General features: G+C 54.6%; 1 protein-coding gene across 9 annotated transcripts; it reads right to left on the minus strand.

The window, feature by feature from the left end:
• Window positions 1–5,995: 5,995 nt before the first annotated feature.
• KLHDC8A (kelch domain containing 8A) lies at window positions 5,996–19,080 on the minus strand. Of its 9 annotated transcripts, XM_030473322.1 has the most exons (8): window positions 19,016–19,080; window positions 18,109–18,269; window positions 11,925–11,991; window positions 11,357–11,784; window positions 9,577–9,741; window positions 7,732–7,947; window positions 7,292–7,393; window positions 5,996–7,094 (listed from the first exon to the last, which is right to left on the minus strand). In XM_030473322.1, the coding sequence occupies exons 4-8, from the start codon at window positions 11,754–11,756 to the stop codon at window positions 6,901–6,903; spliced, it is 1,077 nt and encodes a 358-aa protein (XP_030329182.1). In that variant the 5' UTR covers window positions 11,757–11,784; window positions 11,925–11,991; window positions 18,109–18,269; window positions 19,016–19,080; the 3' UTR covers window positions 5,996–6,900. The 9 variants fall into 9 exon arrangements, with proteins under 9 accessions (XP_030329182.1, XP_030329181.1, XP_030329184.1 ...); XM_030473321.1 differs by lacking the exon at window positions 19,016–19,080 and having other exon boundaries at window positions 18,109–18,412; XM_030473324.1 differs by lacking the exons at window positions 18,109–18,269; window positions 19,016–19,080 and adding an exon at window positions 15,556–15,695.
• Window positions 19,081–20,064: the final 984 nt, after the last annotated feature.

Genomic DNA, 20,064 nt, shown 5'->3' on the forward strand with positions numbered 1-20,064 from the left:
TAAACAGATAGGATCCTGTTCAGGCACAGCCCAGAGATTGCAGGAGAAGGGGGAAGGTCCAAACAGACCTTATTATTGCAATAAACAAAGTGATTTCACTCGCCTAAGACAGAAGTGCGTGTATCACAGCCACTGGGAGCACAGCAAAGCACTCAGCACCGGGCCCACCAGGCCAAGAAAGCACTTTAAGCATGTTTAATACTCCCGTTGCTTTATAAGGATGCTTCCTAGAGGCTTTCCCTGTGATGAAAGGAAGCCTTGGGTAGCTTCTCTTTCTGTTTCTACCAGATAAAGTCTCTTCTGCAGTTTGCTGTGCTGTTGCTGATACATAGGCTTAGGTATGCTTTTGTTCCAGACCGGCTCAGGAAGCCTATTTTAATGGAAATGTCAAGGGACACAGATCTAAGTCCACTGGAATCCACTGATAAGGATCATCTATTGTAACAGCACCGCTGCGGTGTTCTCAGCAGTGGGAAATCCACTGAAATTCCCCAGCTGCAGCCTTAGGAGTCCTGAACTGGGCTGTGCCGCAGCCCCCAGTGCATGTCCACTAAACCCAACATGAAAGTCAACAAGGAATTTGGCTCCATGTCAGGTAAACCAGCTTAAAGCTTGTCTAATCACCTCGCTGCTTTGTCTTAACGGAAGCTCTGTTTACTTGCAGGCTCGTCACTTGGTGTTGATTTAGCTATTTCTGACTAAATGCTCCAGCATTACCTCAGTACTAAAAACAGCCACATCCTGGTCAAAACCTACGACTCTGCCTTTGGATTTGGTGGCAACGAGGCTCTGCTCACCTCTGCTTGTGGATAAGCTGACAGCAGTGAGCCCTCCAAGAGAGAAAGGAAGAGCTCCACTAGGCATCAAAATGCCACATTTAACGATCACCTCTGTTAATGGCATTCCAAGCTGGCAGCATTCCTCACCTGCGCTGGGTAGTGCTCAGGCAGGTGTGAAAGCCATTCCTCCTCTGAGGAAGCTGGGCTTGCTCTGATCCTCCCAGCCGGGTGCCCCATCCATCAGCAGAAGGAGGGAAACACATTAGCACCCATAGGAGCCTTTTGTAAAGTCATTTATTGCCTATCACATCTAATGACTACAGCAGAGGCCACCCTTACAGGCCACTTCCACTGCAGCTGTGGGTTACACCACATCCATCCATCCATCCATCACATCCACCTGCCATGGGTAAAGCCAAACTCATGTTTCCCAGCTTGAGAACCACTTGGTGGGCAGATTTCATGCCTAGACTAGTCATTTGTAAGGAGCATTTTGCCAAAGCCCATTAACCTGGTAACATTTGCAGTGTGGTGTTTGTGACACCAAGTCCTGCCATATCTTCTTACCTCCTTATTGCTTAGGCATGGTGAGGAGAGCAGAAGGGAGCAGAAGGACAGGCTCTGGCATTGGTGTCCTGCTTGCTCTGCAGCTGAACCAGAAGGCCTCAGGACCCCATCTCCCAGTCACTGTAAGACACATCCCTGTGTTTCCCAGTGCCACTGCAGCTCTGGCAGCACAGAGGAGCTCTATTCCCAGCTCTCCAAAGATAAACTCACTGCTGAAGCTGTACAACAGCATTCAAACCAGGATGGGTCCCTTTTGGTGAAGGGTTGGCCAACTGATGGCCAAAGGGCAGCACTGACCTTAAAGAGCATCTTCCCTCCTCGCCAGGACCAGCCAAGCAGAGCGGTGCTCTGTCTTCTGCGCCATGGGAAGCTCCAGGAGGCATTTCTGCTCCACAAGCCCATCTGCTAGAGGCTATTCTAAGGAAGTTTCCTGTTTATGCAGACATAGTCTGCTCGGGGACAATGAGAAGTGCTGCCTTTGGGCAGGAAAGCCACCGGCATCACCGCGTGCCGGAGCTGATAGTGGGAATCCTGGCTTCCAGCAAACACAACCTCCAGGAGCGGGAGTTCAGGCGAGGACACGGCCACTGCCAGTGCTGGGATTTGCGGAGCCCCATTAGGGAGCTGGAAAACTACAAGAGCTCAGCTGGGTTGCGGATAAAGGCACACAGAGAACAGGCTGCCGCTGATGAGGAGGGTGAAACCTGGGCAGAGGGACCAGCCTGGGGCTTCCTGCAGCTCCCCAGAGGCAGGAGGAACTGGCTGATGTATTTACTGAAGATCAGTAAGGAAGAACGCCACAATGCACTGGTCAAAGCACTCGGTGTACTGAAATGCAATCCCATTTCAATGCAAGGCTGAGAGTTAATACAAGTATTAAACAAGAAGAAAAGATAGTGCAGAACGTTGCCAATCCCTTCTCAGGGTTGCTGGTGACCATTCTCCAAGGCAGGTCAAATTTATTGTGTATTTTGGAAAGCAAGTTAAGTTGGGTTGAAACCCAGTTATTTTCTATTTGTTTGCTTTATTTTCTACCAGATTCCCTTTGCACCAGCATCCACAATTGAAAGGTTCAGCAAATACGCTTTGAGATCAACAGGCCTTCTATGTTTAGGTCTAAGCACACCCCTTAAATACACACCTGAATTGGCATCAGTGTTGGACAACAGCCACCAGTAATGCTCACGATGGGAGGTGAGGGGGGCAGCTCGCTGAATTCCCTGCCCTTGAAGAGCAAACACCATGGGTTGCTTTCAGGTGGCCTTGGGGAACACTGCCCAATGTACCAGGGTGGCAGCAGCCAGCCGAGGCCACAGACTGTGTCCTGTGTGCGCAGGAATGACCCCAGCCACAGCAGCCTGAGATGGTGCGATAGGACCTGGTGTGTGTCTGCCACCCACTGAGCTGGGGCAATGTGGGAGCTCCCCAGGCTCTCCTGAAGCAGCTCCTTGTCGCTGCTGGGGATGACGGTGGTTCACAGGTATGTGCTCTCCTAACACAGGACAAACCCAGCCGTGGGTGCAGCCCCTGGGGTCAGCCTGTGAGCTGCCACCTCCCTGGCTCCATCCCGCAGGAGCACGGTGCAGCTACAGCCTTTACCTGGGGATGCACACACAGCCCCACATGCTGTCATACATGAAGCTGGCCCCACAGACCTGTGTGCTGACTCAGCAAGCGCAGTGTGTGCACACCGAGCTGCCCAGCACCAACACTGGAGCGAGTCCAGAGGAGGCCATGGAGATGCTGTGAGGGCTGGAGCAGCTCTGCTCTGGAGGCTCCAGGGAGACCGTAGAGCAGCTCCAGTGCCTAAAGGGGCTACAAGAAACCTGGAGAGGGGCTTTGGACAAGGGCCTGTAGGGACAGGACAAGGGGAATGGCTTTAACCTGCCAGAGGGGAGACTGAGATGAGCTCTGAGGCAGAAGCTCTTCCCTGTGAGGGTGCCTGGGGACTGAGAGCAGATTCAGCTCTGCCACAGCTACCACAAGGTGTTTGGAGTCAGAGGTGATGCCTGTTTGTGGGAATGAAATGCTGGAGAAGATGCACAACATCCTCACATCAAGTTATTTGCTGGATCCTTATTAGCCAGGATCCCTGCACAACCCCAATGGCACTCGGGAGCCAGCACATCCCTCCCGATGCCTGCCGGGAGGTGCTGGTCCAGCCTGGGCTCAGCCCATGGATGCCATCTGCCGTTCAGAGCACTGGGAGGAGAACAGAAGCCCATCCGGCACCGCTCAGCCCAGCCCAGCTTGAAACCAAACCCCAGCACACACACACAGGGTCAGGGTGCGACTGAATCTGCTCCCCAGCCTTGGCTCAGAGTCACAGCTCCATCGCCTTGAGGGCAGCACAGAGCTGCTGGTTCTCAGAGGAGGCTGGGTGGCTGTTGGAGTCCCACAGCATCTCCTTCCAGTCTTTGGTGAGCCTAGAAAGAACTTTAAATAGCCTGGTGCTGCCTAAGAGCTGGGTACCCATCATCCCCATGAGAGATGCCTTTGGTCCAGAGGAGTCTGTGGGTGAGCCCCCAGAGAAGTCCGGCAACAGCAAGGAAGCCCAAGAGAGGTTGGCGGTCAGGAACAGCATTGACCAAGCCAGTTTTGGGGTGCAGTGAAAGTGCTGTAGATGGGACATACACTTACCGCCAAGTCCTGGCAATCCAGTTCCTTCTGCTTTGGGTCATTCACACACACATGGGGACTCAAACAGCCTGTTCCAGGGCAAGAGGCTGTAACACGGGGGCTGTGGGCTCCCACAAGCAGAGCCCAGCGCAGGGACAGCGCAGACAGGTAGGTCTCAGAGTGGGTGTTAAGTGGAAGCACAGGGCAGCAGAGGTGGTGTGTCTGCTGGAAGTGTCTGGAGCCTCTGCCCTTCCCAGCAGGATGTGGGGAGAAGCCAGCAGACAGAGGATGTTGCCGCAGAGCACACTGCTCAGGAAGCCCCCAACCCCTGGAGCTGGGATAGACGTGGACACAAACTCCTGGGGGAGCTGCTCAGGGTGGGAACTACTCCTGGAAAAGTCCAAATGACACTTAGATTTCAAGCTCTTGTGAAAACTTGGCTGTGCAGAGCATGGCTATAGGGAAAAGCACCCCCAGGCAGGAGCACCCAGCACCACAGCATCCGCTGGTTGGGCTGTACCAGGTATCCTGCTTGGTGATGGGAGCTTGGGTTTCGCTACAAAGGCAGCTGACCTGGATCTGCCCTTCGCTGCAGAGCTGCTCTTTCTCTCCCTCTCTAAATGCTGGGCACATCCCCAGCTTTGATTACCCAGCGTCTCCCCCCAGCCTGGTCCCCAGTCCCTGACATCTCTTCATTAAGTCCTAGAGCGGGTTTATTCCCATGACACTGCTTTGTCTGTCACTCTCTCCAGCCTTTCTGCAGGGAGAAAGCAAAGGATCAGCCTCCAGCTGTGCTGCAGCCAGACAAAGGGAGCGGATTCCTCCTCCCCTCGCTCCAGCTTAACAAAGCCAACACAGCAGCACTGAACCCTGAGCCCTGGCCAGCGGCCTCGCTGCAATAACAGGGCTTAGTGCTGATGAAAAAGGAGAGCAGAGGAGCATCAGGCTGTGCTGTGTGTGGGAAAGGTTCCTTAAGGACAAAGGAAAGCCCTGCATTAATAGCTAGAGACTCTCATTGTGCAGAGGCAGCCGGAATGGAGACCTGCTGTGCCGGCAGACATGGGATGGTTCTGGAAGAGGAGAAGGCTTCCTCTTCCCCTCCATCCTCCTCCAGTTTCTACAGTTCAGAGGGATGTTTTATGAGGGTCAGGGAGGCAGCACTCCCAGGGTTGCACACGAGGAGAGGGATGCTCTCAGCACCTTCCATCACCCAGGGATGCTGTTAGACCCAAGCGCCGGGTCGCGGTGCCCCGTTCCCCGCAGCCTCACCCCGGCAGGGCTCACCCCGGAGCCCTCCGCTGGGCTCCGTGCTCCTCACCGGGGCCTGGAGCACAAACACCCCCCCCGGTGCCGTTGCCGCGGCCGCCGCACGGTGTCCTCGGTGCTCCGCAGCGGCGGGAGCGGGGCCGGCACCGGCAGAGCCCCGCAGCTTCCCCCTGCGCGGCGCGGGGGGGATTGCACCGGCCAGGAACTGCTCTAAAGGGAGGGTCACAGAGTCAGGGGATGGTTTGTGTGACCTTAAAGCTCCTCCAGCTCCAACCCCTGCCACGGGCAGGGACACCTTCCACTAGAGCAGGTTGCTCCAAGCCCCTGTGTCCAACCTGGCCTTGAACACTGCCAGGGATGGGGCAGCCACAGCTTCTCTGGGAAAAGTCTGTGCCAGCGCCTCAGCACCCTCACAGGGAAGAGCTTCTGCCTCAGAGCTCATCTCAATCTCCCCTCTGGCAGGATAAAGCCATTCCCCTTGTCCTGTCCCTACAGGCCCTTGTCCAAAGCCCCTCTCCAGGTTTCCTGTAGCCCCTTTAGGCACTGGAGCTGCTCTAAGGTCCCCCGGAGCCTCCAGAGCAGAGCTGCTCCAGCCCTCACAGCATCTTCATGCCCTCAGTGATGGGGCATCACCCAGAGCGTGGGATGTATCACTGCACGGCCACCTACACTGTCCCTCCTCGCCCCCTTTTCAGCCTGGGTCCCACATTTTCAAGCAATCATAACCCTGATGGAGCCCATAGCACAGACAGGGCTTCTCCAAGGGCTTTTCTGAAGACAGCATTTAATGGTGCAAGTGCTACAAGCTAGAACTGGAACCCAACAGTTCAGACACCCCTCCCGCAAAATGCCTGGGAAGGAGAAACCAAAGAGGAGGCAAGAGACAGGGAATTCTGGCTTTGCTGAGCGAAGCCATCACCTCCTTTTCCCCAGGGCTGAAAAGAGGATTCCAAATCACTAAAGGAGCTAAAAACCAACTTGGAACATTGCAGGTTGAGGCCATCTTTGCATGAAACCCAGGAAAGGTAGTACTTGTGCTAGTCCTGTGCCAAAAGTAAGGTCTTCTCTCTAGCCAAAACAGTCACTTGGGCATTTATCCCTCCCAGGAGCATTGGCAGCTCCAGCTTCTGCCAAACTGACAGTCAAATGCTACAGGTTTGCAGGAAAAGCCTTGCTATGAAGGCAAAAGAATGATCCCCAGAATCTGGCTGCAAGATAAGAGCATCCCTTGCTGCAAGCCAAGAGGATCTGTGCCAGGAAGCACACAACAATCCCAGGATGCTCAAAGAGGACAACATCCCACCAGTTCTCCCTGAACCACCACTGACCTGTCTGGATACTCCCACTGCATCCAAACTCATCACCTTTGGTAGAGGCCAGGACATCCCAAAGAGCCACTTGCCTATGCCCTGATGTCCACAGTCCTTCCTGCTGGCAGGAGCCAGGGCACAGCAGCGTTGTGAGCAGTTCCTTCATCTGAGATTGCCCATAGAGCTCTGAAGACAACTGGAGGGGCCAAAGTGCTCCTTCCCTCCATGGGGCTGGAACGGCAGCACCCGGGAAGGGGAGGACCAGCCGCCCTGGCTGCAGGCTCCCAGGGGTGCTGCCCAGCATCACCACCACTGCTGGAGGCAGCGAGGGGCAGGGTCCTGCTCTGGGCAGGACGAGGTTAGGGGTCGGAGATGCACAGGGCCTCCACGGCACTGCTCAGGCCCTGGCTCACCCCCCCAACGGCCAGCAGGCAGTTGTGGAGCACGATGCTGGAGCAGGCGCAGCGCGGGGTGGGCATGGGGGGGAGGCTCTCCCACTTGTTCTTCTCGGGGTGGAAGGCTTCTGCAGACTCCAGGACGGTCGGCTGGTTTCCTGGAAGCACACATTGAGGGATGGGGTCAGCAGGAAGCATCCTTTGTTTGTTCTGGGACAGGGTCTATGCTCTGGACACCACCCCCTTATGGGGTCTGTTTTCCCTGCTCCCTCAGGCCAGTGTCTCTCCCCTCTGTAATGATAACACATGAGCCACATGCACTACTAAAGCATCACCATCATGCCCAGTGCCTCACCTAGTCCCCCAGCCACGACAACTCTGCCTCTCAGGTAGCCAGCCACAAAGTCTGCTCGCCTCTTCTTCAGGAAGAAGGAGCGCTCCATCTTCATCCAGCCACCTGGGAGGGACAGGACAGGGTTATTGAGGAGCATCCGCTCCTGGGATATCTGCCTCTCTGACCCACATGCTTGTGGAAGTGCAGTTTTGCTGCTGCACCCTGGGGCAATGAAACCCCAGGATGCAGGGCTCAGCTTCCTCACTGCCACATCAGGATACCCAAGACCATGGGTTTCCCTCTGCTGCCTTGACACTGGGCTCAAAGCACCAGCTCAAAGCAAGCAGCAAGTGACAGGACTCAGCAGATGAGCACTCTGTGGTCTGCAAAGCCCCAGAGCACAGCATCGTGTGCCACCCATCCTGCTCCTTCAGACAGGACAGAGCCGGGACAGCTCCCACCTTGCTCCATGTCAAACATGTCCACGGTCCTCATGAACTTGGGCTGCCGGTAGAGCCGTCCCTGCCGCAGGCCCCCGAGGCTGAAGAGTTTGTCTTCTGTGGGCACAAAGCTGGAGAAGGCCCTTTTGTTGGGGATGTTGGGAAACTTGGTCCACGACCTGGTCTCTGTGTCAAAGACCTCGAAGGCATTGATAGCGTACTTGGACTGCCTTCCACCTGCGGGACAGGGAGAGGAAAGGGTCAGCTTGGCTGACAGCACCAAGGCAACAGCACCTGGAACCAGAGGAGCCTCCTGGGGCAGGCAGAGAGTAAGTGAGCTGCTGATACGGTGTCCTCAGGTCCCAAGTCACCTGCATGAGGGTCTGCTGAGCCAGGTAACCATTCATTGCATGGTTTGTGTTGAAGGGACCTTAAAGCTCCTCCAGCTCCAACCCCTGCCACGGGCAGGGACACCTTCCACTAGAGCAGATTGCTCCAAGCCCCTGTGTCCAACCTGGCCTTGAACACTGCCAGGGATGGGGCAGCCACAGCTTCTCTGGGCACCCTGTGCCAGCGCCTCAGCACCCTCACAGGGAAGAACTTCTGCCTCAGAGCTCATCTCTTGACCTGCTCCAGCAGCTCCACGTCCCTCTTGTGTTAATGCCCCAGAGCTAACATAGACCTGCGGGGGGGGGCTCCTTTAACTGCAGGTTCATGCCACAAAAACACTTCATTTCTCAGTGCACGAACCCTCCTCACTGGCAGGGGAAGCTGTTCAGTGTGCACAGGTTTAACCAAGACACATCCACAGGGCTCAGCACTGGAGGAGCCTTTGCAATTCAGATGCATTCAGCACCAGTACAATCCAGCCCTGCTGCCAAGCTCCCAATGGGGCAGCAGAGCCAGAGCAGCTGCTGTTACCACCACCAGAGATGGGTGTTATTCTTCCCTCCATCACAGGCAGATGAATACAGCTATTCTCAGCTCGGATGCTCAGCGTGCCTTTGAAGGCAGAGCCTGCGCTTGCTCCTGGGCCCACAGGCTGTTTGCCAGCAGCAAGTAATGTGCAAAATACATCAAAGAGTCCTTTCTGGTAACCCCTAAAGAAAGGCAGGGCTGTGGAAGGTTGGAGCAATCAGGATTTGTGCATGTTGATCCCGAGCCGTGAGCAAACAGCAGCGTTCCTCTGCCTCAGCTTCCCTTTCTAATGAACATCACTGGCACGGGCTGCCCAAAGAAGGGGTAAATGCCCCATCCCTGGCAGTGTTCAAGGCCAGGCTGGACAGAGCCTTGGGTGACATGGTCTAGGGTGAAGCATCCCTGCCCACAGCAGGGGGTTGGAACTGGATGATCTTAAGGTCCTTTCCAACCCAAACCATTCTATGATTGTCCCCTGCAAAAGGCTTGGTCTGACATTTCCCACCTCTAGCAGTCTCCAAAGCAGCTACAAAGGCAGAGCCTCTGTGAAGCTGAGCGGTGCTTTGCTGATATATAATGCATAGAAGTATTTGAACTTCTTAGTTGAGTCTAAAGGCTTTTGGTGCAGTTGCAGAACTGAAAAAGCAGCAGAGACCAACTGCACCCTTGGCTGCCGGCACCCATGGATGGATGGCACAGGAGAGGTCCTGCACCCAGCACAGGTGAGTTCTCAGGGTGTTCAAGGGTGCAGGGGCTCTCATGGGTGCTTGCTATGGAGCTGTGAATCCAAACCCAACAGCAGCCCCTACATCTGCAAACCTTGGTGTTTCTGAATGCATGAGAGAGCAGGCAGAGACGGAGAAGAACATTCCCAAAAGCCTCTTCCCAGTGCTCGGATCAAAGGAGCTGCTGCTGAGGAGGAGGAGGAGAGGCAGGACTGCTTCTTACCCAGCACGTAGATCTTGGTGCCTCGCAGGAAGGACGTGGCAGCATACCTGGGTGTAGGCATGGCTGCCAGTGACACCCAGATGTCCTTCAGCATGTCATAGTGCTGCAGGTAGTTGTGTGGCCGCAGGTCGGATCCCATCCCGCCGGCTGCATAGACTCTGTAGTCTGGACAGGGCCGAGAAGTAAAAAGAGAATCCCACAAAGTCATTCTAGGGAAACATCAGCAATACCCCCCATCACGTGGTATAGACCAGAACTGGTCACTCCTTGGAATCCCAGCCTGGTTTGGGTTGAAGGGACCTTAAAGCTCCTCCAGTTCCAACCCCCTGCCCTGGGCAGGGACACCTTCCACTAGAGCAGGTTGCTCCAAGCCCCTGTGTCCAACCTGGCCTTGAACACTGCCAGGGATGGGGCAGCCACAACTGAGTCCCTGTGCATGTCCCGAGCTCCGAGCCCTGGGGCATAGGGGATGCTGCTGGTCTCTGCAGCAACGTGGATGCTCTTCCCCGATCCCACTCCCTCATTCGGGGCTGCTGCTCCCAGGCTCATCTCCTGCTTCACCCCAGCAAGGTCTGGCACAGGAGGCAGCTCTGCAACCTGGGACAGGGGGCTCGGAGCCAACACAAGGCACTGAGACTCCTTATTCCTCACCAGATCTCCATCAGCTCCATCCACCTGTGGCTAATGGCAAACCTGGCTCTCCAAAACAACCCCCTTCCTGCACAGCACCCACATTATCTCCCCCGACAAGCTCTTCATGCCACAGACAAGACTCAGGAGAGCAATGAGAGCAGCCTTTGCCTTGCAGCTCTAAAAGCAGAGACCAGCCTGCACGCTGCAAGGATTTGGGCAGCTCTTTCTGTTCCCGGCCTCTCACACCACATTGACCCTGCTGTATCACTCAGGCAAGCTTATACCCACAGAGAAAATCATCTCCAGGATGGTAAACATTATCTTTAAGTATTCCTTGACAGTAGCTTTTAAACCCACTTAAGCAAAGAAGCCAAGCAGCTTTCCAAGATGCTGCCTGGAGATTAGACTCCTAATCCCAGGCAGGGTGGGAAGATGCCTGACCTCAGCTCCCAGCCCCAGGCTCTCCAAAGCAGGGCAGAGCATACTAAAGGAAATCCATGTCCACATCTTTGCTTTGCAATGGAATAAATGGGATGGGCTGGTAAGGCAGAGCCTGGCAGGGATGTAACCACCCCTGTCTGAGGCAGGAGTCAAGCCACAAGGGCAGCCACTTCCCCTCCTTCTACGATGATTTGAGCCCATAACTGTGAAGCTGACTCTCTCCTGGCTGGTTCTGGGTTTTGACCAGAGATGTCTCTCTTCTGAGAGCTATTCTGTGGCTTACATTCAGCCAACAGCATCACTCCTGGTTTTCCAGCATCTGCAGCACACAAGGACCAGAATTTGCCAAAAAACCCTGGAGAAGTTTGATTTGGGAGCCTGGAGCTTGGACCTGCCTGAAATAACCCCAGGTACCAGCAGAGCCATGGCTCTCATGGCTCCAGGGCTGACAATAGAGAGCAACCCCCTGGTTTATCTGCTTTTGGCCGGCTACAGACCAGTCTTTAGAGGTGGGATATGACAAATACACAGGGTTCAACCTCTAGAAGCACATGAAAGAACAATATAACCCTGTGCCATTGCCAGGCCAAGCAAGAAAGCTTTTGTGCCTGATGCACCAACCAAGGGGACCCCTTCTCCATCCCACCACCCCACGGGCATCCCTCCCTGCCCGGGAAGGACACAGCAGGAATCGGGATGCTCTTGCCTTTTGCTGTCACAGAGATGCCCATGGCTGCCTCTCTCAGCGAGTTCCTCTTCTTCCACTTGCCCTCATCGATGTTGTACATCTCCACTATCTTCACCGGCAGCTGATTCACTCCGACCCCTCCGATCACCATGATCCTCTTGCCCAAGGTGGCCACGGCCACCCCAGCCCTGGCCGTGGGCATGGGGGGCAGCGAGGTCCACTGGTCAGCCTCGGGGGAGTAGACCTCGAAGCAGTCCATGGGGACCCCGTTGTCATCACAGCCCCCAATGGCAAACACTTGCCCCCCAGCTTCCACCAGCGTCGAGTAGACCCTGCGGCTCGGGAGTGGGGCGAGGGTTTTCCACTGGAAGTCTTTGCTATTAGCGAGCTCCATGGTGGCTGGGGGGGCACAGAGCATCGGTGCCTGCCCACAGGATGGGGCTATGCTGTGAAACAGAGCAGGGAAAAGCAATGGAGAAACACGAGGTGCAATCACCGACAGGCAGGAGCAGTGACTATGGCAGGAGCATCCCTGTCAGCAGCCTCCTGCCGCCCCCCGACACACAGCAGCAGCAGCGGCCGGTACCTTTCATTGTGTCTCCATGAATGCCGCAGCTCCAGATCTGCTTCAGAAGCTTGTGCAGAGACTGATCCTAAAAATGAAACAAAACAAAAGATGGGAATAACAAGGAAAAGGCAGGAGAGGTTGGAGCCGGTTTGTTCCTGGTTCCCGAGCATCCCCACCCCCAGGCAACATTCCCAGTGAGAGGGCTGCCAGCGTCTGCTCACTTCCCCGCCTGTTTCCCTGCCTGCTGGGGAACTTCCCCTTACATCCTCCTTCTCTGCCCTGACTATCCCTCCTGACCGCTGTGTCCATCCTGGGGAGAAGCCGCTCCAGCAAGCCCTGCCTGGGGAAAGCAAAAGCCAACCCTCGCTTCTGCAGCCCAAGTGCGGAGCTGGAAGGGACCAGAGCAGCGCAGGGAGGGGAGGCAGAGGCTCCCGCTGGAAACCCAGGGTCTTCCATTCACCTCCTCATGCCCCATAAGCATGCAGATGAGATTCCTTAGTGCAGGAGGACAGAGAGAGGGCAAACAGAAAGGAACAAAGGCAGCAGCTTGCTCGCTTGCCCAGCATGGAATAAGATGTGTTTTGCACTGAGCATCTCCACCTTCATTGTGTAACTCGGTGCCCTTAAAACCAAGCAGGATTTACTCTATCCTGGCAGGGGCAGCAGCCTCTGCAGCACGGGAATATTTGAGGCAGGAGTGTAGGGCAGAGCGAGCACTTGCCAAAACAGCCCCAAAGGTGGCAGACTCCTGCGTAAGCGCAGCTCTGGGTAGGACATCATCGTCCCCCTTCTCCCCACGCAGGCTCCTTGCAGTGGGCTCTGCGAGACGCCCTGACCCCGGAACAGGCCATCTCCCCCCCAGCCACAGCCCTGCAGCTCCCCGAGCCCTGACAGCCGGAGCAGACACCACCTGTAGCTTAGCAACAGCCACCTACAGCCGCCTGCCATCACCCGTCACGCTTGGGATGATCCCAGCGGGAATCCTGCTGCTGTCACGGACCACAGCATGGAGCAATGGGGCAGATCTACCCCAGGGGTGCACACACAGAGCACATGGGCTGTTGTACCCCAGACTCATCCTGTGTAGCACACTGAGGATGCCTGTTGTCTTTATCAGGTAAGCAGGGAGCTGGAGGAATCCCTCAGAGCAGGGGGTTTGCTGTTATCTCAGACAGGTACAACACATCACCCCCCCAGACTCCTCATCTCTGCCTTGGGGCTCAGCCTGCAGGGCCCATCTGAAGGGGACATCATTTTCCATGGGCATGTTAGTTCCTACATCTCCTCTGAAAGTGTGATGAGAGGAGGGCGATGGAAAAGCATCACTGAAGCAGGTCTCAGACCACTGGGCTGAGATCCATCAAAACCATTTCCCACACAAGTGTGAGCTGGCACCAAAACCAATCCATCTGCGCAGGGCTTTTTATTGTCATTTATTCTCCCAAATAGTCAGCTAAACATCATTTATTGCATCAAGAAGGTGGTAAATAAATAACACCTCCTTGGGCTGCATCCCTCCAGCAGCAGGCACATGCGCACAGCACACAGGAACACAAAGCAATGATAAGAAGAAGGAGAAAGGGGCAGACAACAGCTCAGATCACCAGCTGCTGGTCTCCTCTCCCTTCAATCCCTTCTCATCTGATGTGCATCACTGCCCACAGCTGGACCAGCTCAGGGAGCTTGGGCAGTTTAAGCAGCTCTGGACTGGGGCTCTCATGAATCACTGATGCTCTTTCCAGGTGCGTGTTCATGCATTACCACTGGTACATTCACAGATGAGAAGAGCAGAGCTGGCTCCTGTTTCCAGGACACATTTGCATCCAGACACCAGAGAATTCATCTTCCTGCCCTGTGCCTCAATTTCTTCAGCTATAAAGCGCAGCCCTGGGATGAGACACCACCAAACATCCGACAGAGGCAGCAGCTCGCTGCTGGTGCCAGTGTCTCTGCTGTCATTAAGGTTACCCAAAGCTTGAGCTTAATTGTCTAAAATTGCCTAAAAAAGACTGTTTTCAACATAGCAGCTCACAGCAAGTGCCTCAAAGCACTTGGAGAGGGTTGGAGTGTTTCTGTGGGTCCTTCAGGAGACCAGGCAGAGCCAAGACCTGCCCATTCAGCCCAGTATGGCCCCAGAGAGCAGAACCAGCAGACCCACCCCAGCAGCAGCAATGCAAAGCTCTGCCCCAGTCCAGCTGCCTACAGATAAGTCACTATTCTTGTCTTTCACGCTGTTTAAAGACAATGAAATCAGTCTGAAGCCATGTACCCACACGCTTGGTCTCCCTCCCCTTCAGCATCACCTGAATCCCACTGGAAAGCGATGCTGCAGGAGCTGGGAGCTGCCCCAATGTGCTGCCCAAGCACCCCCTTCCCTGCAGCCCTGGTCTCCTGCCAGGCAGAGAGAATCACCACTTAATTATCCCAAACACAGTGGAAGCATTAACAGTTTTCCTTCCTTAAATGGCTATATTAAACTCAAAATGAATGGTAATTGCTTCTCTATCAGAGGAGATGGCAGCACAGCGCTGAGCCCCCTCCAGGGCACAGAAACCCTGGCTGTAAGGACTCAGGAAGCAGCTCAGCACCCACAGCACCCCCGAAAGGTCTTTGCCAAGTGGCTGTGGAGCATTTATTACCTGCAGTGATTTGGGATTCGTAAGAGATGTACTGGTGGGCATTAGACTGCTCTATGGGCTGAACTGGGGAGAGCGATCCCAGCGCTGGTCACTGCTTTCCCTTTCCTTCCTACCTCACCCCACAGAAGTTTTGCCATTCCAGGTGTGGAATTCCCTCAGGTGTGGAATTCCCTCAGGTGTGGAATTCCCTCAGGTGTGGAAGGCCAGCACAGAACCCAGCCAGAGCAGAAACCTGCCCCCTCCAGCCATCAGGGTGTCCTTTAGGCTCATGCACTATCCTAAAGAATGCATTGCAATGAGCGCAGAGTGAGAAGGGGTCCTCTTGACACCTCTCCAAGTGGAAGGCAATGCAAAAAGGCCCCAGAAGATGAAAAGCCACAGAGATATTCCCAAATGTCCCATGTTTAATGCTCGAACTGAGGATATCCACCCTGAGACATCACCATACACCTGCAGCCATGCTTGCACATATACCCCCTCCATCCAGGGAGGGCCTCAGGGCTATTTATCCAACATATATGACATTACACATGCTAGAAACAGAAAGAGACCCTTAAATCCTCACTGAGCCCGAGGCAGATCCAACCCAACACAAACTGATGCTGTCCCACTTGCTCTGAAAAGCCTCCGGCACCCACAGAACATCGCCTGCTCAAACCCTCACTCAGGAACAGTGTTCACATCAGGAACACCACAAAGATTCAAGAGACCACAGCACTTCATGCTGGCATCTCATCCCAAGTTCACCTGAGCCCCAACCAGCTCACCCTCCGCTTTGCCGACTTGAGCAGCATGACTCCAGGTTTCCATCACTGGGTCAGACCCAGGACACCCATCACATCCCCACCAGGAACTGTGCTCCAGAACATCATTGCTCCCCACATCATCTGCCGAATGTCCACAGGTTCCTTTGCTGTCACCAGGAGCAGGTTAAAGCAGAGACCCAGCCGCCAGCCTGACAGAGAAACCTATTAAACTGCTGCCTTCAGAGGAAAAGCTCTTGTACTCACCTAAACGTTAGGTCAGATGAGCACGGGGCAATCCTGCCGTGTGCCAGCCGCTGTGAGCAAAGGGGCTGCAAGGCTGAGCTGAGAACAGTCTGCCATCCAGGCAGCATCACCAGCCAGAGCAGCAACGATTCCCACTGCTCCAGGCGTCACAGGGGAGGCAGGAACAGGGACAACAATATGCTGGAAATAGCACACAAAACCCAAGATGAAATCACAGCTCCTGCTCCTCAGCACCAGGCAGGAACAAGCAGCTTCATTTCAGCTCTGTCTCGGCTGCCTGCACTCTATTAAATAAAGAGCAGGGAGAGATGACACAGCACAGACAAAGGCAGCTAACAAGAGGTTCGGTGCAGGGGACCTGTTTCTGTCCTGAGGAACATCCATGGTACAAGGCCGTGAGCAGGGACACAGAGAGGAGATCCCCAGGAGCCAAGGAGGGGCATGAGACAGCCCAGCTCTCCCCTGCCTGCTCCTGGTTCTCTTCCCAGTGCAATTCCAGGTTTCAGCAGCGCTCAGGTGCTTTCCTGACTTCCAGGCACAGAATCCAACACAGTTTGGAGAAGGGAAAGAAGTGCTAATGCCTGTGGCTCAGCTCTTCTGCTCCCATCGTGACCCCAGACCACTCCACACTCATCACTTGCTCCAAGGGGCAGAGACGGAGGTGGTGAGAGGTGCCAGCTTTGGGATGCTGCCACACAGCCCAAACACACCTTGCACGGGCAGGGACCTTGGTCCTGCCCCGATAGCACATCCCGTATTGGCTAAAATCAGGGATTTCACCCAAACATAAAGGACAAGTGATGAGAAAGGGCTGGAAACAGGGATAATGTTCTTCGTGCTGCTTTCACCTACGCTGGAAGTTGGCAGGACATGGTGCACCTTGGATAATACAGCTTCCAATGTGGGAGCAGCACCTAAACCTCCCCATTAATCACTGCGACAGAAGTGAGCTGCTTTTCCTCCTAGAAGTGTATAAATGTCACCCTTTGCAGCGCCAGATAAACATCAGCACGGTGTGAAGAGGCCCTGCGGGCTCAGGTACCAACCTCTGCTATAAAGAAACGCTTATCTCAGCAAAGGCACAGCCAAACAGGACATTCAGGAGGGCAGATCTTCCAGGAAGCTCCAAGTTCACATTTCTCCCCTGCTCAGCACCCAGAAGAGACCCCTAAATCCCTCCACAACAAGCTATAGACACCCTTTCTGTAGGCTTTGACTATTGCACAGCATCATGTAACACCACAGCTGGATTGTCAAATGCCCCTAACTTCTAAGCAGAAAAGGCTTAAAGAAACCCTCTGAAACCCAGGGGCTCCTTTTGCTGCTCCCTGCTCAAACCCTGGCAGCTGAGGCTTTAGACAGAACATGCATGAAATGTTGAGCCTGGTATTTCTGACCTCTCCTTGCACTGAATCGAGTTTCCTTGCCATAGTAACAGCTACCCAGAACAACAACAACAAAAAACACTGGTTCCTCTGCAAATACCCACTTGGCAAGAAGAGAAAGGCAGAAGAGAAGAGCAAAAGCATGAATTCATTGTACCAAGCAAAGGAAAAACAGCAGCTCACAAGCAGCTTGTTCCACTCCTGTTCCCCAGCATCTCCCTTTGCAGATGTAAGTAGGTGCAGTTTGAAGGTGAAGACAACAGGCTGTGACCGAGCTGACCTCCCCCCAGCTTCACTCCTGTCCCCCAACACCAGTCCCTTGGGATCATTTCCAGCCTTCTCCTCATGCCAAATGCAATTCCCAGTGGTTGCTACAGGAGGAAGGCAGAGACGTTGTGGAAGGAAATATTCCACAACACATCAGGAGGATGCCAGGAGCTTTAGCAGGCTCTAGGACAGCGAGAAAAGCTGTTTAATCTGTTGGCTCCCATGAGCATAAGGAAGATCCCAGACCATCCTTTTTCCTGAATGGGCTGAAGAATCAGCAGAACAAGGTTAAGATTTGTTCACATCCCCATTTGTCTCAAGGGAGACAGTTAGAATTCCATCAAGAGAAAAGATAACCCACCTGCAAGACGAAGGATGCCCCTTCCCTGGTCCAGCTCCCAGCAGCATCCTGCATCTCCTCCCCTTGCCCCAGTTGCTACCGCTGCTCTCCCCACAAGCAGCTTCTCTTTGGCACGGGTCAAATACAGAAGGTCCTTTTCAAGCCCTGCAGTCTCACTGGTGACGTTTATAAAGCTCCTGTTACTCTGCACTTAGGCTTCATCCCTCGGGAGGGAATGGAAAGAGCTTGGGTCAGACCTCAGCTGGGGGCAGCTCAAGGCAAATACCCATCACTGCTGAGACAGGGCCTGGTCTGGGAGAAGGGCTGAAAATGTGGGATTTGAGACTACTGGGAGAGGGAAACATCCTCCTTAACCCACTTTTAACACAGTCTCAAAGCTTTGTTTCTGGTTGCTTACTAAAAGCCTGGCCTGACACTGGGAGAAAGCAGCTCCTGCTGCAAAGCATCCCACTCCCTTCCCCATCACCCACTGACCTCCAGCAAGAAGCTGCCTCCCTTCCTCCTGACAGGAGAGCTTGGGAAGCACAGGGATGTACTCACAGCGCTGAGCCCAAGGGGAGCATGGCTCTGCTTAGAGACGCTCTTCAATGCCCGAATCCTCAGTGCCCGTAGAGCATCCTCCTCCTCCTCCCTTCCCGCGCTGGTGGCAGGGATGTGAGCAGGGATGCGAGCAGCGACGGGAGCAGCCGGGGCTGGGATTGCTGTGTGGGAGGGATGCAAGGAAAGAAAGGAATCAGCATCAATCCAGCAGCCCTGATCCTCACCCTCCCGAGATGTAGGACAATGAACAGGGAGAGTGTTTCCCCATCTGGTCTCCTCCTCGGCGCTGGCAGCCGGGCTGTGCGTGCGTGCGTGTACCCGCTGCATTACCAGACCCATAGTTAAGCCTTTTATGGCTCCCTGTGCTTGCACAGGATGTTCTGTAACAGCAGCTCTCCCTCAGCCCGCCCTCCCCGCCTGCAAACACACAGCTCCGAGGGAAAGGACAGAGATGGGCAAAAACAGGGGAGCAAGAACAGCAGGAGATACCTCCCAGAGCAGCCCCTGGGTCTGTCCCAGTGGTGGCTGGGAGCTGGGGGACCCCACACTGCAACCAGACACAGACTGAGCCCAGCACTGGCGTGCCCATCAGATGGACACTCACCCCACAGGCACCCATCATAGGGAACACCAGGACACAGCAGGGGCAGGTCAGGCAGCAGTGACCCAGAGCTGCTGCTCTCTCTGGCTCCAGGCTTCCCAAGAAGAGCACCGCGCTTTGCTCTGAGGTTGGGGAGGCAGCAGTTGGATGTAGGGCTCTTTGGATCCCCATTTCCCAGCCTAGGAGTCATCCCAGGCTTTCCCTTCCCTGACCTGCTTCTCCACTCTTCTCCTCGAAGTGCTGCAGAGTAACTTCAAAGAACAAATCGCTTCTAAGCCAAAGCCAAAAGAGATCCTTTCACAGCACCTTCCATTGAGCTTCGCAGCTCCTCCTCAGAGATGCGTTTGTGCTTGAGCCCAGCAGACATTCCCAGTCCTTCAGGAAGTCCCTGAGCTCTGGAAGCCCTCAAGACCCTCAGGAATTCCTGCTCCTTTCAGCGTTGTGCTCAGCTCTTCCCACCAGGACGGACGCCCGAGCTTGGGGCATGGCTGGTACCCGCACAACAGCCCTTGAACCTGCATCTTCCAGAGTCCTGTTTCTATGCCCTGGTTCTCTTCCCTGCAGCCTGAACCAGGGACAGTCTCCAGAGGTGGTCAGAGGAGTTTTCAGGTTGAGCCCTGGCTTGCAAGAGCCCCTCGGTGTTGACCCCAAGCTCAGCCCTGTAGTGATGCAGACTGGGTTCACCCTTCCCGATGGCTCACGCTGGTTGAGATAGGGAACTATTTGAAAGCAGCTCTGGCCATAAAAGAAGAAAATTAGGAAATCAACAAGAAGTGGAGTCAAATGACTCTCCATAAAGCAAATTCTCATCCCCTGGCAGCTATTTTAATCTCCTGTTAGCTTTCCAGTGGGAGGATTCAATTTGCATTTAAATAAAAACCTCAAGCACGGGGGCAATCCAACATGAAGATGTTCATTACAAAGGCATTCACTTAAGAACTTTGAAAAGACCCCATCATGCTGGATTTTAACAGGGGGGCTATTAGCACTCAGGCATTATCAGGCACTTAGTATTGGGAAGTTGTCGTTATTTACCAGACTGGTTACAGCTCTGAACAAAGGCTTCCAATGAGCTTGCGAGCTCCCTGCTTACAAACAGAGTGAATCACAGGCGGTTGTCTCAAACCACTGAAGAGCTGACTGCAGAAAGCTGGTTCTTGGGGGTAGGAGGCCTGGGGAAGGAAAGGGGAGGCTGCAGGACAGGGTTGGCAGCTCCACTCCATCCCCACATCAAACCATGGAGCTCCCATGCTGGGCACCGTAGAATGGTTTGGGTTGGAAAGGACCTTAAGATCATCTAGTTCCTGCCCATGGCAGGGGGCTGGAATACCTCACACTTGCCCATCTCAACACTG

The sequence above is a fragment of the Strigops habroptila genome, chromosome 18, assembly GCF_004027225.2.
Source record: "Strigops habroptila isolate Jane chromosome 18, bStrHab1.2.pri, whole genome shotgun sequence".
Taxonomy (NCBI): Eukaryota; Metazoa; Chordata; class Aves; order Psittaciformes; family Psittacidae; genus Strigops; species Strigops habroptila.